Raw genomic sequence first — 15259 nt, forward strand, 5'->3', positions numbered from 1 at the left:
GCAATTACTTTTTATGGAACTTATTGACATTAAATTTGTCAGGCTTTTAAAAAGTTCTTTAATGAGTCATTTTTCAGCATTTTTCCTGGCAGGATCTGGAGAGCAATCATACTTTATATGTAAAGTAGCCTGGGTGGCATATAGAATAGGAGTGCCCATCCATATTCATGGGTCGTAAATGTGTTATATGCATGCTACTCCGTATTGATGACTATGATAGGAACTTGTGTGTGGAGACAAAGTTGAAGATAGAATGACTGCTCCTTGGTGTGTATTTCTTTTTCCTTTAGTAAATTTAGTTGGAGAGAGGTGGACAGTGGAGAACGGTTTTAAAGAAGGGCCTTTATTTTTATTATTTTTATTTTTATTTTTTTTAAAGATTTTTTATTTATTTGACAGAGACAGCCAGCGAGAGAGGGAACACAAGCAGGGGGAGTGGGAGAGGAAGAAGCAGGTTCCCAGCGGAGGAGCCTGATGTGGGGCTCGATCCCAGGACTCTGGGATCACGCCCTGAGCCGAAGGCAGATGCTTAACGACTGCGCCACCCAGGTGCCCCCCTAAAGGAGAGTCTTTAAAAATGGCTCAAATCATAGTAAATTCTGGCTTTTCAAAATTTGGGTTGAGAAAAGGCTGTATGTACTAGTTGAGATACTTTGGTTGCAAGCAATAGATTGAGTAAATTAGGCAAAAGAAAGATTGGAAGGTTGATCACTTAGACTCGAGAAAGAAGACAGCCAGAGCAACTGAACAGCAGCCACTTGGTGGGTCTTCCATCCAGGATGTAGTTATGAAATACTGCTTTTCCAGCAGTCCTCTTCCTGGTCATGTGCCCACCACCACTGGGGTGGCTGTTGGTGAATATAGGGGGAGATAAGGAAGAATAAATTTTCAGGCAGACAGAAGCAGTAGCTATCATACTATGCAGCTAAGGATTTCTTTCATTCTTTTTTTTTTTTTTTAAGATTTATTTATTCATGAGAGTGAGAGGGAGCATACACGTGTGTGCTGCTGTGCAAGTGGGGTGGAGAGGAGGGGCAGAGGGAGAGAAAATCCCCAAGCAGACTCCCCACTGAGTGCGGAGCCCAATGCAGGGCTCCATCCCAGGACCCTGAGATCACAGCCTGAAGCGAAATCAAGAGTGGGATGCTCAGCCGACTGAGCCCCCCAGGCACCCCTGTGCAGCTAAGGATTTCTATTTGATTTTCCTTTGCCTGCTCAAGAAAGCTGAGTCTTTTGGAGTCTCTTATTAAGTCAGACCTTTTGAAAGCAGAGATAGTACCTGGAACACCTTTTATTTCCCCACTGAGCTATGTATGTATTGGGAGCTCAATTTATTGCAGGCCCTTTGGCATTTTTACTACACTATTTCTGTATTTTCTGGGCTAGTCACCTGCAGTTTTGCCTGTAGTAGATTATACTTGTTAACTTCAGGTTATGCTTAAAAATTGAGAGCCCGATGTTCTGAAAAGATGGTGATGTATATGGCCACACAGAGGGGCTGCCACCCCTCGCTCCTCAGGGAACATATCTGTGTTTTTCATGCCAACAGGGCTAGGTATAGTTTGGTTATTGGAGCTAGCCACAAGAAATTCATGAAGAAGCAGTATTTAACCTCAAAAAAATAAGTCTTCGTCAAGAAAGGTGACTTCATTCGCCTGGTAGTAATGTAACCTTTTTTAAATGGGAATATAATGTAATCTTTTTTTTTTTTTTTTTAAAGATTTTATTTTATTTGTTTGACAGAGACAGCCAGCGAGAGAGGGAACACAAGCAGGGGGAGTGGGAGAGGAAGAAGCAGGCTCCTAGCGGAGGAGCCTGATGTGGGGCTCGATCCCAGAACGCTGGGATCACTCCCTGAGCCGAAGGCAGACGCTTAACGACTGCGCCACCCAGGCGCCCCAAATGGGAATATAATATAATCTGACCTCCTTTTGTATTCTTTTAAGAATTATTCTGGGACATGATTTGGAAACGAAGATACATGAGATAGTTGTTTATAAGACTCGAAATCAAAAGACCTGCTTTGAGTCTTATTGGCTGTAAAGGATAAATTAATTTTTTTATACTTAAAATTTTTTTATTAATGACAAAGACAAAATGGGTCTTGCTCTGTTTACTTCTGAGAGACGAGAATGTTTACTTTGGGTAAGACTGTTAACTGAGCTTTAATTTTCTAGTCTGTGAAATGACGGAGCCTCTTCTAGCTCTCAAGTTTAAATTTTATTTCTTTTTTGGTTTAGAAAAACTGAGAAGAGTTTCTAGGAATGTGTTTCCCTTTGCACAGTGCTCATCTTATGAAACATTTTCTCCCCCTTAACCAGGCAGTTGCAGTGGTGCAAAATGGCTGACCTCAGTCTTGCAGATGCATTAACAGAGCCATCTCCAGAAATTGAGGAGGAGATAAAACGGGACTTTATCGCCACACTGGAGGCAGAGGCCTTTGATGATGTTGTGGGAGAAACTGTTGGAAAAACAGACTATATTCCTCTCCTGGATGTTGATGAGAAAACCGGGAATTCAGAGTCAAAGAAGAAACCATGCTCAGATACAAGCCAGGTTGAAGGTAAGTAGTTAAGCCAAGCTGCTGAGAAAGCAGATTAGGGATTATGCTTTGGGTCATAATCTTAGAAACCTTGAGGAAACTGAGCTGAGTTTTTTAGGATAGGCTAGTCACTTTCTCGTTATCTAAATTTCTGTTAGAAACCAAAGGGGTAGGTTCATTACTCTTTAGTTGAGTGTGTGTTCATGAAACTGTAGATTACTTTTAATCTAAAGGTTTTTTCTATAGTCTCAATTACTATAGAGTCTGCCTCATTTCCTAAATTAAACTGTCCGCTGTGCTTTTACTTTTAAAGTAGCTTTGTGAAAAGTCAGATATATAAAATTCTGTGTTTACATCAAGACTGAATTTGGAATGGAATCAGATACCACTTGATGTCTTTGGGAGTAATTCCAGGGCAGGATTAAACCATGGATTAAATCTTTTAAAAGAGGTTTGCTGCTTTTATATATTGCTGGGTCAGATTTGCTACTATTTGGTTGAGGATTTTTGCATTTTTGTTCATGTGGGATATTGGTCTGTAGTTTTCTTATGATGCCTTTGTCTGGTTTTAGAATTGAGGTCATACAGCATCATAAAATGAGTTGGGAAATGTTCCCTCCTGTTCTGTTTTCTAGCATAGTTTGTGTAGAATTGATGTTTTTGTCTTTACTGTTGGATAGACTTGGTCAGTGAAGCCACCTGGGCCTGTAATTTTCTTGGTCAGGTTTTTTTTTTTTTTTTTTTTAAGATTTTATTTATTTATTCGACAGAGATAGAGACAGCCAGAGAGAGAGGGAACACAAGCAGGGGGAGTGGGAGAGGAAGAAGCAGGCTCCTAGCGGAGGAGCCTGATGTGGGGCTCGATCCCAGAACGCTGGGATCACGCCCTGAGCCGAAGGCAGACGCTTAACTGCTGCGCCACCCAGGCGCCCCCTTGGTCAGGTTTTTTATTAGGAATTCAGTTTCTTTAAGAGATAGAGAACTCTTCACGTTATCTATTTCTCCTCAAGTGAGCTTTGGTATTTCGTATCTTTCAGGGAATTGGCACATTTCCTCTAAGTTGTCAAATTGATGGAAATAAAATCGTACTATTACCTGATTCTTTTAATGTCAGTAGGATCTGTTTTATGCCCCCTCTTTCATTCATTGTATTGGTAACTTGTGTCCTCTCTTTTTTCTTGATGAGTCTGGATAGAGGTTTTTAAAAAAGATCCAGCTTTTGGTTTCATAGATTTTTCCCCCTATTTTTCTATTTTCAATACCTGCTTATATCTTAAATATTTTCTTCTGCTTGCTTTGAGTTGATTTGCTCATTTTCTGTTTTTTTTCTAAGATGACAGCTTAGATCATTGATTTGAAACATTTCTTCTTTTCATAATTGATACAAAATATTAGTTTAAGGTGTATAACGTAATGACTTCCTATTTTGTATCTTGTGAGATAACCACCACAATATGTCTAATTAATTAACATCTGTCACCACACAGAGTTATAAATTTTTTTCCTTGTGATGAGAACTTTTAAGATCTACTCTCAGCAACTTTCAGGTATACAATACAGTCTTATTAACTGTAGTTGCCATGCTGTACATGTCATCTCCAGGACTGACTAATTTTATAACTGGAATTTGTACCTTTTGTCCGCCTTCACCCATTTTGCCCATCCTCCACCTCCCACTTCTGGCAACCACTTAAAATGTTACAAAATTCCCTCTAATCATGGTTTCATGTGTGTCGCATGGATTTTGGTGTGTTATGTTCATAATTCTTATTTGGTTCAAAATATTTTCTAATTTCCGTCCTGCCCTTTTGAGCCAAGGGTTATTGAGAAATATGCTAATTTCTCCATAGTTGGAGATTTTCCAGATATCTTACGATAATTGATTTTTAGTTTAATTCTGTTGTGGTCAGAAGACATCCTTTGAAATTTCAGTTCATTTCAGTTTGTCATGTTTTATTTTATGGTCCTGAATATGGCTCGTCACGGTCAGTGTTCTGTGAGCACTTGGAATAATGTGATGCTGTTACTGTGTGGAGTACTCTTCTTACATCAGTTGAGCCTAGTTGGCTGATAGTGTTTAGGTTTTCTGTATCCTTACTGACTTTATATCTACTTGTAATGATTTCTGAGAGGGAGAGATGTTGAGGTCTCCACAGAATTCTGTGGGTTTGTTTCTTTCTCCTCTCTATTCCTCCAGTTTTTATTTCATGTATTTTGAAGATGTTGTCATGTGCACGTAACAGTGTGGTTGACATACAGGGTTATATTAGTTGCAGGTGTACGATACAGTGATTCAGGACTTCCATGCATTACCCAGTGTCCATCAGGGTAAGTGTACTCTTAATCCCCTTCACCCATGATTGTTACAGCTTCTTCATGAATTGATCCTCTTATCGTTATGTAGTATCTCATTATTTTTGGTAATATTGTTTGTTCTGTGGTCTCATTTTTGTCATATTAATACAGCTACCAGGGCTTCCTTTTGTTTAGTGTTGATGTGGTATATCTGTCTGTATCCTTTTACTTTCAGTGCATTTCTTTATTAATATTAGTAAGAGTGGATTTCTTGTAGACAGAATATAGATGGGTCTTGCTTTTCTGTCCAGTCTGAAGATCTGTCTTTTCATTGGTATTTTAGACTATATTTAATGTGATTATTGATATGGTTGGATTTAAATCTGTCATTTTGCTTTCTAATTTCTTCCGTCTGTTCTTTATTCTGCTTTTCTTTCCNNATCTGCTTTTGGATTAACTGAATATTTTTTATGATTTTGTTTTTAACTTTAGTATTGGCTTATTATGTATATTTCTTATAAAATTTGTTTTATATTTGGGGCACTTGGGTGGCTCAGTCAGTTGGGCATCTGACTCTTGGTTTCTGCTTGGACATGATCTCAGGGTCATAGGATCAGGCCCGCGTGGGGCTCTGCACTTGGCATGGAGTCTGCTTGGGATTTTCTCCCTCCCCCACTCCCCCTTTACCCCTCCCATTTCTCCGCTTGCTTACCCTTGCTCGCTCTCTCTAAATAAATGAATGAAGTCTTTAAGGAAAAAATTTCTGTATATTTATGTATATATTTATATACCTTTACAGTGTGTGTCTTTAATTTCTTCCAGTTTGCCATCTGGTAATATTGTACCACTTCAGTTACAGTGTAAGATTCCATGCAAAACAGTAAATGCCCAATTCCTCTTTCCTTTTTTGTTTTTGTCATACACCTTATTTTACTTATATTAATAACCTACCTTGTTACTCTTTTTGCTTTAGATTGTCCGTTACCTTTAGATTAAAAATATGGGAATAACCTTTTAAAATTACTCTGATTTTTACCATCTTGGGCACTCTTTATTTCTTTGTATAGACCCAGATTTCTATCTAGTACCATACTCCTAGTGCCTGAAAGAATTCTTTTAACATTTCTTATAGCACAGGTCTTTTAAAAATGAATTATTTCGGCTTTGGTTTATGACAAACAGGCATTCAGTTTTGGAAGCTACCTTTCCAAGGTATGTATTCTTTGTGACTTTTTTCTTTCATTTAGGAAAATTCATCTTCCCACTTGGATAGCTTGTGATGAGAAGTCTGTTATGATCTTTTTTTTTTTTTAAGACTTTATTTAATTATGAGAGAGAGAGAACACGAGCAGAGTGAGGGGCAGAGGGAGAAGCAGACTCCCCGCTGAGCAGGGAGCCCGCCGTGGCGCTTGATCCCAGGACCCCAAGATCATGAACTGAGCTGAAGCCAGATGCTCAACTGACTGAGCCACCCAGGCGCCCCAAGTCTTATAATCGTGATCTTTGTTCCTTTTTGCCCCTCTGCCTGCCTTCAGAATTTTATCTTTATCTTTGTTTTTTTGGCAGTTGGAATATGTTGTGTTTCAGTAGTGTCTTGGTATTTGTCCTGCTTGGGGTTCTCTGAGCTTGATCTGTGCTTTGATGCGGTTCATGAGGTTTGGAAATTTTTTGATCGTTATCTTTTAAAAATATTTCTTTGCCTTATTCTTTGTCTTTTCTCCTGGGATTCCAGTGACATTTTTATAAGATTTTTGGGTATTGCCTCACAGCTCTAGGATGTTCTTATTTTTTTCCTCCTCCTTTGTTTTCTGTGTTTCATTTGGGTACTTTCTTTTGACCTATTTTCAAGTTCTCTGATTTTCTTTCCCCCTGGTTCTGTTGAATCTGATGTGGAGCCCGCAGTGGCACTCTTTAGTATTTTTTCTGGTTTTAATCTCTAGCATTTCTATTTGACTCTTTCTTACAGTCTCTTCTGTCTCTGCTGAAGTTCCCCATCTGTTCATGCATATTTTGATCTTTTCCACTGTAGACTTCAACAGTATTCATAATTATTTTAAATCTCTTGTCGGCTAAATTTGAACACCTGGGTCATTTCTCAGTCTGCTTGTTTTGTCTCTTGACAGTGGGTTTTTGTTTGTTTATTTGTATTTTGGCACTTTTACGTGTTTCTCAGTTTTTGAGTGAATACTAGACCTCACATGTAAAACAGTAGTGACTGAGATAAAAAAATACTTATGCCTGGAAGTGGGCATGTCTTTTCTTTCACTAGGTAGTTAATATCAAGGGTTGAGTCCATTTAGGCTAGGGCTGAGTTAGGTTTGAGTTTCGTTGTTACTGTGATTGTCTTCAGTGCAGTACTGGCTTCAGATTCCTCCGTTCCTTGTGCTTAGAGCAGGGAGTGAAGTGCTGAAAGGTTTCTCTCAGTGTTCTTGTTCCACTCTTAGCTTTTGGTCTCCCCATGCACCTGTGTCCCTGACGGGTGTTTCTCCATGTGCTAGCCCCTCCCTTATCGGAAGGTGCTAGCCTGGAAGTAGACAGGAGTTTGTTGTCTTTGGTTTTCCGTCCTGGTTTAGGCTTAATCCTGTGTGCATGGTGAGTCTTTCTCAGTAATGTCCCTCTTACAGTGGTAGGGTCTTCTAATGGTATCCTGCAAGATCTTGGGTAGGACTTACTGCTCCTCCCCTAGGGTGAGAGGGTATTTTCTTAACTCTTTCCCCAGGGGCAGTGGGTCTTTCCCCAGGCGCTGGGGCTGACAGGGTTTGATACCCTTCCCTGCAGCAGCTCAGATTTTGTTTGTGTAGGATAGAAGGGAGGGGTTGCCGGGGTGGGGGGGTGGGAGGGTGGTGTCAGGGCTGCACACACCTTTCCTCTAGTGGTTGCTTTCTCCCAAGTCTGCAGGAGACTTTCCCACTCTGCTTGTGGTCTTATGAGCATCTGGTAAAAATATCTGTACGGCAGACCTGCAAGTGGGTGTGAACTCCCCTTGTGTCTGTGGATGCCAGGTATCCTATACGCTCATGCAACCCTTCATTTAGCCTTTAGTCTGTCATTAAACTTTTTAGTTGAATTCTTCTTACCTGCTGGTGTTACACAGTGTCTCTCCCTCACATGCTCTCTGACACAGGACAGCCGTGCTTACCTCCCTGTCTCCTGGAGGGCCATGTCTTGCTTTGGATTTCACTTTCTGTTTTCCTTTAGCAATGCTTCCACCACCTGGGACTCAGCTTAGGTGGGTGAGAATAATGACGTGTCAGTGGTAGATTTTCTTATGCTTCATCTTGGGTGATGACCTGTATACCATTAACTTAACCCCAGAAGAGGAAAGTTGAGAAACTATTTTGCTTATAAAAATTATTAAAATTTCCCTAATATTTTAAATATGTGAATAACCTGTAATTAAGTACTATAATTAAAAGTTCATTAATTCAGGGAAACTACTCTAGAAATTGGTAACAGTGGTTACTCCAGGAAGAAGTAGCTGGCTGGAGTGTAGGGGTGGGAGGGAGCCTTATTTTTATTGTATATTCCTTTGGACCATTTGGGTTTTGTACACATGCATTTATTTATTAACCTGTTTAAAAAGAATAATATAAAATTTATAATTACAGGAGAACTAAAGTTTCTGATTTTTTTTCATACGACCTTTTTTTTGTAGAAGGTTTGGTTAAGAATAAGTGGGAGAAGGAGAGGTGGCTGGAGACCTTGCAGAAGAAAGGAAAAGAATTTCTTTATTTGGTCTTGCAGGGATCTGGGTCAGTAAGTGAACTCTCAGGGAGTGGGGGCTTCTCTACTGTGAGTCTGATTTTTATAGATTATCAGACTGATGGGTTTTGCCCAAAGGATAGGTTTCATGTTTGTATTTTGCTTGGAGAACGTTCTAAATAAGATGTTTTTTTTCTTCTGAGTGCTTTTTCAGAAGTGATTGAAGGGCCCTAGACTTCATTATTTTCATGTTTTACTGTATATCCAACTCTAAGTTTGGTTTTGTTATTGGGTGAGATTCAGTAAATCATCACTGGTGCTCTGGATGTAATTTTGTAGCAGGCTGGTGGAAAGTGATCAACCACGGTCCTGCATCTAGGATAGAAAGGGCTGTTGAATGGGTTACATGTAATAGAACTCTTGTGTTCCTATTTCTTATAATTCTCACATGCCCACCCTAATTACCCTCAACTTCAAAATTGGGGTAAGCAAGCAGGCCGCCTTTAGGACACTTAACACAGAGTAGGAAAAGTTGCTCCCCCCCGCCCCCACCAAGGTACAGTCCCTGCCCCAGACCTGCAAATAATGATTTCTCACAGCCTTCTTGTTACTGGATTTGTCATTGTTTTTAGGCCTTTTTTGTGGGTACACTATACTCTTTTCCATTTTACACCTATTCAGTTTTGTTTCCATGAGTATTTTTATTTTCTTACTGCCCCCATAAAACGTCTAAATAGCCAAACACCTGTTTGTGTTTGTGTAAACACTGTTGTCATACTACTTCTAAAATGCCTGTCACCTTGGGAAGCAGTTCTGGAAATACTTTTTCAGATGTTTGTGTTGATTTTTTTTCTTCTTCAGAAATGTTATCTACCTAATCATTGTTCATGATCAGCTCTCTATGGCTCCCTTTTCTAGGCCAGGGAGACAAAAGACAGCTTTCTCTTATACATGAATAACAAGACAATAATACTTTTGTGACTTTTGTTCATTCAAAACATTGTCATAGATGTTTGAATGAGCGTCTAGCACATTGTTGACGCTTGGACACAGTTGGCAAATTTGTGAACAAGTCACGTAATTTTTCTGAACTCTGTGCTTAGGTAGTTGTACTTGTGGGAGAGAGAGAATACCTTCTCCCCAGCATCCCCGGAGGTTTTCACGGCGAAGAGCTTGTTTCTATAAAATGTTTTAACATAGGATAGTGGTTCTCCAGGTGTGGTCCTTGGACCAGCAGTATCCTATCCCTTGGGCCACATGGAAACAGAAACTCTGGGTATGGAGCTCAGCAGTCTGTGTTTTAACAAGCCCTTTGATGCACCCAAGAAGAGAAACATCGATCCAGGAGAAAGGGCTGAAGTAAGCCCTGGAAAGGATGATAACTAGATACTGCAGACTTTGTTCAGCTGCGGGGCCTTCCGTCACAGAGCATTGCAGCCAACCCTGCTGGCCACCAGAGGGTGGTGTTGGAACACGCCTGACTTTCGCACTGGAAGGTGCCCTTGCACTGAGATCATGCTGAATCCCCCCCATTTTGCCCAAAGTGACTCACTGTGGCTGTCTTCCTCACAGCACACGCGCGCTCTCAGCTTCTTTCTACTGACCTCTGCCAAGTAGGTTTGCCAGCTGTGGGACTCTGAAGTCCCTTGTGAGAGAAGAGATTTAACAAAACAGTAAATTTGAGTATCTTTATTTCTCAGAGCATGTGATTAATTTAAAAACTTGTTTTCAGTGCCGTATAGGTGTTTAGCTGAGAAAGTTTTCATTTCATGAAATGGATGTCTCTCTGGGGGAGTTAGTGAGAAGGCAGTGTAGCGTCTTTTGAATTAGGACTTACCCAGTCATGCACAGTGAGCCTCTTTCCTACTCTACAGCCTAATTGCTGGGGCACCTGGGTGTGCAGTCGGTTGAGCATCCGATTCGTGGTTTCAGCTCAGGTCATGATCTCAGGGTCGTGGTGTCGGGCTCCATGCTCAGCGCAGAGTCTGCTCGAGCCACTCTCTGCCTCTGCCCCTCCCGCTCTTTTTTCTCTCTCACTTTTAAGTAAATAAATCTTAAAAAAAAAAAAAAAAATTAGGGGCGCCTGGGTGGCTCAGTCGTTAAGCATCTGCCTTCAGCTCAGGGCGTGATCCCAGAGTCCTGGGATCGAGCCCCACATCGGGCTCCTCCGCTGGGAGCCTGCTTCTTCCTCCTCCCACTCCCCCCGCCTGTGTTCCCTCGCTCGCTGGCTGTCTCTCCGTCAAATAAATAAATAAAATCTTAAAAAAAATAAAAAATGAAAAAATTTTAAAAAATAAAAATATAGGACCTATTGTTTTTATGTTATAATGTTTTTGTTTGTTTGTTTTGGGTTTTTTGTTTGTTTAATTCTTCTCTCCTGGGCTTGGATTTTTTTTTTTTTTTTTAGACTGTTAGGTGTTGTATGTAGGTAGAATCTCAGTCTCTCTTTTATTTTCTTCTGACCTTCTTGTTTGGCTTTTATTTTATTCTGGTGAGTGGCTTATTTCTTAGACTCATAATTATTACTTAGTCTACTAATGTCACTTAAGCTAGATTTTTGTATAAGGCAAAAGTAAATTAATTTCAGTGTTTTCCTGAGGTTACTTTAAAGTTTAGTGATCAGTCTACAGTTAATCTACAGTTAGTCTGCAGGTTGATCAATCTGGAGCTTATCTATCTATAGTTAATAACAATGAGAATAATAATAGTTGTTAATGTTTACTTAACACTATACAATTGGCACAGTACTGCCTCCAGTATTATTAGTCCTCATGATAACCATGAGAGGTAGATATTACCGCATTTTCCACAGGAGGCTGTTAAGGATTCAAAAGCACAAGGGAGTTGCATTTGATCATTTGGTTAATAGTGACAGACCACAACTGTACATAGATCTCCTGATTTTAAACCCGGTGTTCTTTCTGTAAAACCATACTGTCTTCATGGATGCATACTTTTTGCTTTATTTAATGTCTTACAGATGCTGTTTTTCAAAACTGAAGGTTCACTTATTTAACTCAAGGCAAAATTATTAGACATATAAGTGCTATCTTCAGGAAATATAAAATCAAATCCTACTTCATCTGTATTAGGAACTTGAACTTTGAACCTGAGCACTCTGCTACAAATTCATCTGAATTTGTAAAGTTTTCCACTTTCCTAGACAACTCTTTCACATCTTCTTTCCGTTCCAACTTCCAGCACTTGCTCTCCTGTTCATATTCTCCACCAGTGACTTTTACAACAAAGTGTCAATGGACTCAGTCAGAAGAGAACTTCTGCACAGTCCTCCCGCTGCATATCCCCTGTGCCCTTTACTCTGCTCTTACTCTCCTTGTTACGGGCGAGCTGTGCTCTCACTCAGGGCACTGCTACAGCAATTGTCTCTTCTGTCTCCTGTGTCAGCAGTTCTTCTGTTTCAGCTGGGTCATTCATCAGCGTCAAACATACCATAATTTTTCCCTTCAATAAGAAAATCCTATCGTAGCTGGGTGCCCATCTCATTTACTTCTTTTTTTTTTTTTCTCGTTCATTTGAAAAAGGTGGATCTGCTACCTGTCTCACTCTGTCTGGAGCCCCCTTCCGTCCTGCAGGAGCCCATGCCATACCACCCAAACTGCTCCTTTCCCTTCCCCGAGAATGAGTCCTGGATGGCTGCAAGGGTTTTAGCATGAGCAACTGAAAGGAAGGAATTGCCATCATTTGAGATTGGGAAGGCTCTAGAAAGAGTAGATTTTGAGGAGAATGTAATAAGAAATTCAGGGAATTGTGGGATTTGTCAAGTGTGAGTTACGTGACAGCGGAGAAGATACTGAAGTGGAGAAGAGCAGTAGGCAACTAGATAAGAGTCCGGAGTTCAGAGGAGACTTCTGGGCTGGAGATACCAATCTGGAGGTTGATGATATTTAAAGCTTTGGCTTGAGGTGGTAGTTGTAAAGCATGTCATTTTCAGAATGTTTTACTTTTGCCACATAAAAATAAGTTACACCACTCTGTTCAGTGTATCCAAATGCTTCTAAATATATAGCATTTTGATTTTCCTCATCATCTATTTTAAAAATGCATGAGCAAGCTGTTCTTTATCATTGGAAATGTAAATCTTCCTTTTGATTCCTTGAACTCTTACTTCTCCTCTGTGTCTGTCATAGACTTTTATCTTAGTATAATACATTTTTATATTGAAAGATTTTTCTTGATTATTACTGGGTTTTTATAACAAAATATGTATATAAGCTTAAATTTTAGTTTAAAAAAGTTCCTGTAACCCAAAGAAAAAGGTTCCTGTAGCCATAAGGCTTTGAGTATTAACTTGGTCCAGAAAAAAGTTATTATCACAGTTACTAGTAGTACACAATTGATCACATATATTCTAATTTTTGGTAAATCATTACTAACCATAAAAGTTGAATTTGTTTGGAAATGTTTTCTTAATGATGGGGACTAATACTGTTCTTGGATCGTGAATCTGTGGATCGTTATTTTTTGCTATAAGATGAAAGAGGATTTAGCAATTTCTATTCCTTTTTAAAAAAATATTTATTTGTTTGTTTATTTATTTATTTATTTTAGAGAGTGTGCATGCAAACGGGGGAGGGGGCAGAAGGAGACAGAGAATCTCAAGTGGACTCTCTCTGAGCGTGAAGCCTGACATGGGGTTCAAACCCACGACCCTGACATTATGACCATAGCTGAACTCAAGAGTCGGATGCTCAACTGACTAAGCCACCCAGGCACCTTATTCCTATTGTTTTAATAGACATAATAGCCAGAAAACTTTATTCACATAGCTCAGTATGTGGGAATGGAAGTCTTATAATGGCAATGTTAAGAATTCCATAAGTCAATATTATTAGAAATTATTTTCAATTAGAAATTATTTTCCGTGTCCTGTCAGAAGGCAGCTACATTATGACCTCTTTGAATTTTGGTGAAAGCAAAGAATTGGAAACTGTTTAACCTGGAAGAGGATTTGTTACTCAGTCATTAGATAATTCACTTTGTTTAGGGGCTTGCTTTTGTTCATGAATCTGTGACGTTTTCTTTTCTCCTTCTGAGGGAAATGAGGTAGTTTTTTAAAAAGCCTCCTATTTTCTGTATCAGCATTGTTTCCCTGAGTGATAGTTACTGTCTTGGAATGTGATACCTTACTCTTTTGGTAATGGTTTTCCTCCGTTATTTGGCAGTACTGTCTCTTCGAGATTCTCCCACCTCCCTCTGACAGGGATATAACCGTGCTGCCAGGTGGGGTGTGAGGGCTCCCCATTCCATCTGGGGGTTGGCACAAGGCAGACTTGTGGGGCGAGGGAAGGAAAGTGTGGGGGGAATGAGGACTAGCCTGATAGCTTTTTTTTTTTTTTAATATCAGGTTAGTCACCATACAGTACATCATTAGTTTTTGATGTAGTGTTCTGTGGTTCATTGTTTGCTTGTAACACCCAGTCCCCATCATCCTTGCTGTCTGTAAGCATAGAGGACCTTGCAGTCCTGCTTTCCTGTGCCTTCTTTGGGCTGTCGTTTCTTCTTCGGTGTGATCCCATTTGCTTTCATTTTCTTGGATATTCCTTGTAATTTCCAGTATACTGGATTTCTAAGTCTTTCATTACTTTATTCTTTTAAGCCATTTTTTCTGCTGTTGTATTTTTTTTTAAGGTTTTATTATTTGAGAGAGAGCGTTCGTGCGCAGGAGCTGGGGAGGAGCAGAGGGAGAGGGACAAGTTGACTCCACGCTTGTGGAGCTCAACTTGGGGCTCATTCCCACCACCCATGAGATCATGACCTGAGCCAAAACCAAGAGTTGGATGCTTAATTGACTGAGCCACCCAGGCACCCTTATTATTTTTATTAAGTAAGTTCTACACCCAATGTGGGGCTTGAATTCACGACTGAGTCACATGCTTTACTGACTGAGCCAGTCAGGTGTCCCTACTCTTAAATTTTTTAAGGTGCTCAGTTAAAATAGGACTTTATGTCTGTGAAAGTCTTCCTTTTTATCCCTATTTCTGGTTCCCCATCAGTGGCATTTGGTATATATTCTTTCTTTTTTTTTTTTCTGATTATTCGTGCATGAGCATGCATTGTGTGTTTGTGTGTTTCATAATGCTGTTGTGCCATCTTTGCTTTTATTTTTTTCTTAATGTGTCCTGGCATCTTCCCATTTCAGTACATGAAAAGCTACCTCATTTCTTTTAAAATTGCATATTATTTCACAATTTAGCGAACCTGTCAGTGGGCATTTGTTACTTTTTAAACAATGTGATAATAAACATCTCATTAACATTCATTTCCGTGAACTTTTATGTCTTTCTCTGAACTACATACCTAAAGTGGATTGTCAAGTTAAGTATTTAAAAATTTGATAGACTGCCAAATTGTCTCATAAAAAGGATGTTACAATTTATATTCCTCCAGTGGTATATTAGATTACCTAGTTTCTTATACTGTTGCCAACAATGGCTGTTATTAAATTTTAAAAAGATTTTTATAACTCTCATGACCAGAAGATGATTTTTTTGTAATTTGCATTTTCCTGTAATCTGCATTTTATTTTTTATAATCTGCATTTTAAAATGAGGCAGATTTTTAAAATATGTATTCTTTCTTGAGCTAGGAAGAATAAATTTTATAAGCTTACTTGGTGGGAGTAAAAGCAAATTTATGCCAAACATGTTCTATCCCATATTTGGCATAAATATGGGCTAGAATGTCTGGTATCTCTCTGGA

General features: G+C 39.5%; 1 protein-coding gene across 4 annotated transcripts in view; it reads left to right on the forward strand.

The window, feature by feature from the left end:
* Positions 1 to 15259, forward strand: part of MAP4 (microtubule associated protein 4) — a 183233-nt gene that overhangs the window by 57488 nt on the left and 110486 nt on the right. For all 4 annotated transcript variants that reach the window (XM_040628890.1, XM_040628889.1, XM_040628887.1 and 1 more), the window contains exon 2: positions 2322 to 2563. In XM_040628890.1, the coding sequence (XP_040484824.1) occupies positions 2341 to 2563 (223 nt within the window). In that variant the 5' untranslated portion in view covers positions 2322 to 2340. The remainder of the gene's footprint in view (positions 1 to 2321; positions 2564 to 15259) is intronic.

Source organism: Ursus maritimus, unplaced genomic scaffold (genome assembly GCF_017311325.1).
Source record: "Ursus maritimus isolate PB19 unplaced genomic scaffold, ASM1731132v1 scaffold_14, whole genome shotgun sequence".
NCBI lineage: Eukaryota > Metazoa > Chordata > Mammalia > Carnivora > Ursidae > Ursus > Ursus maritimus.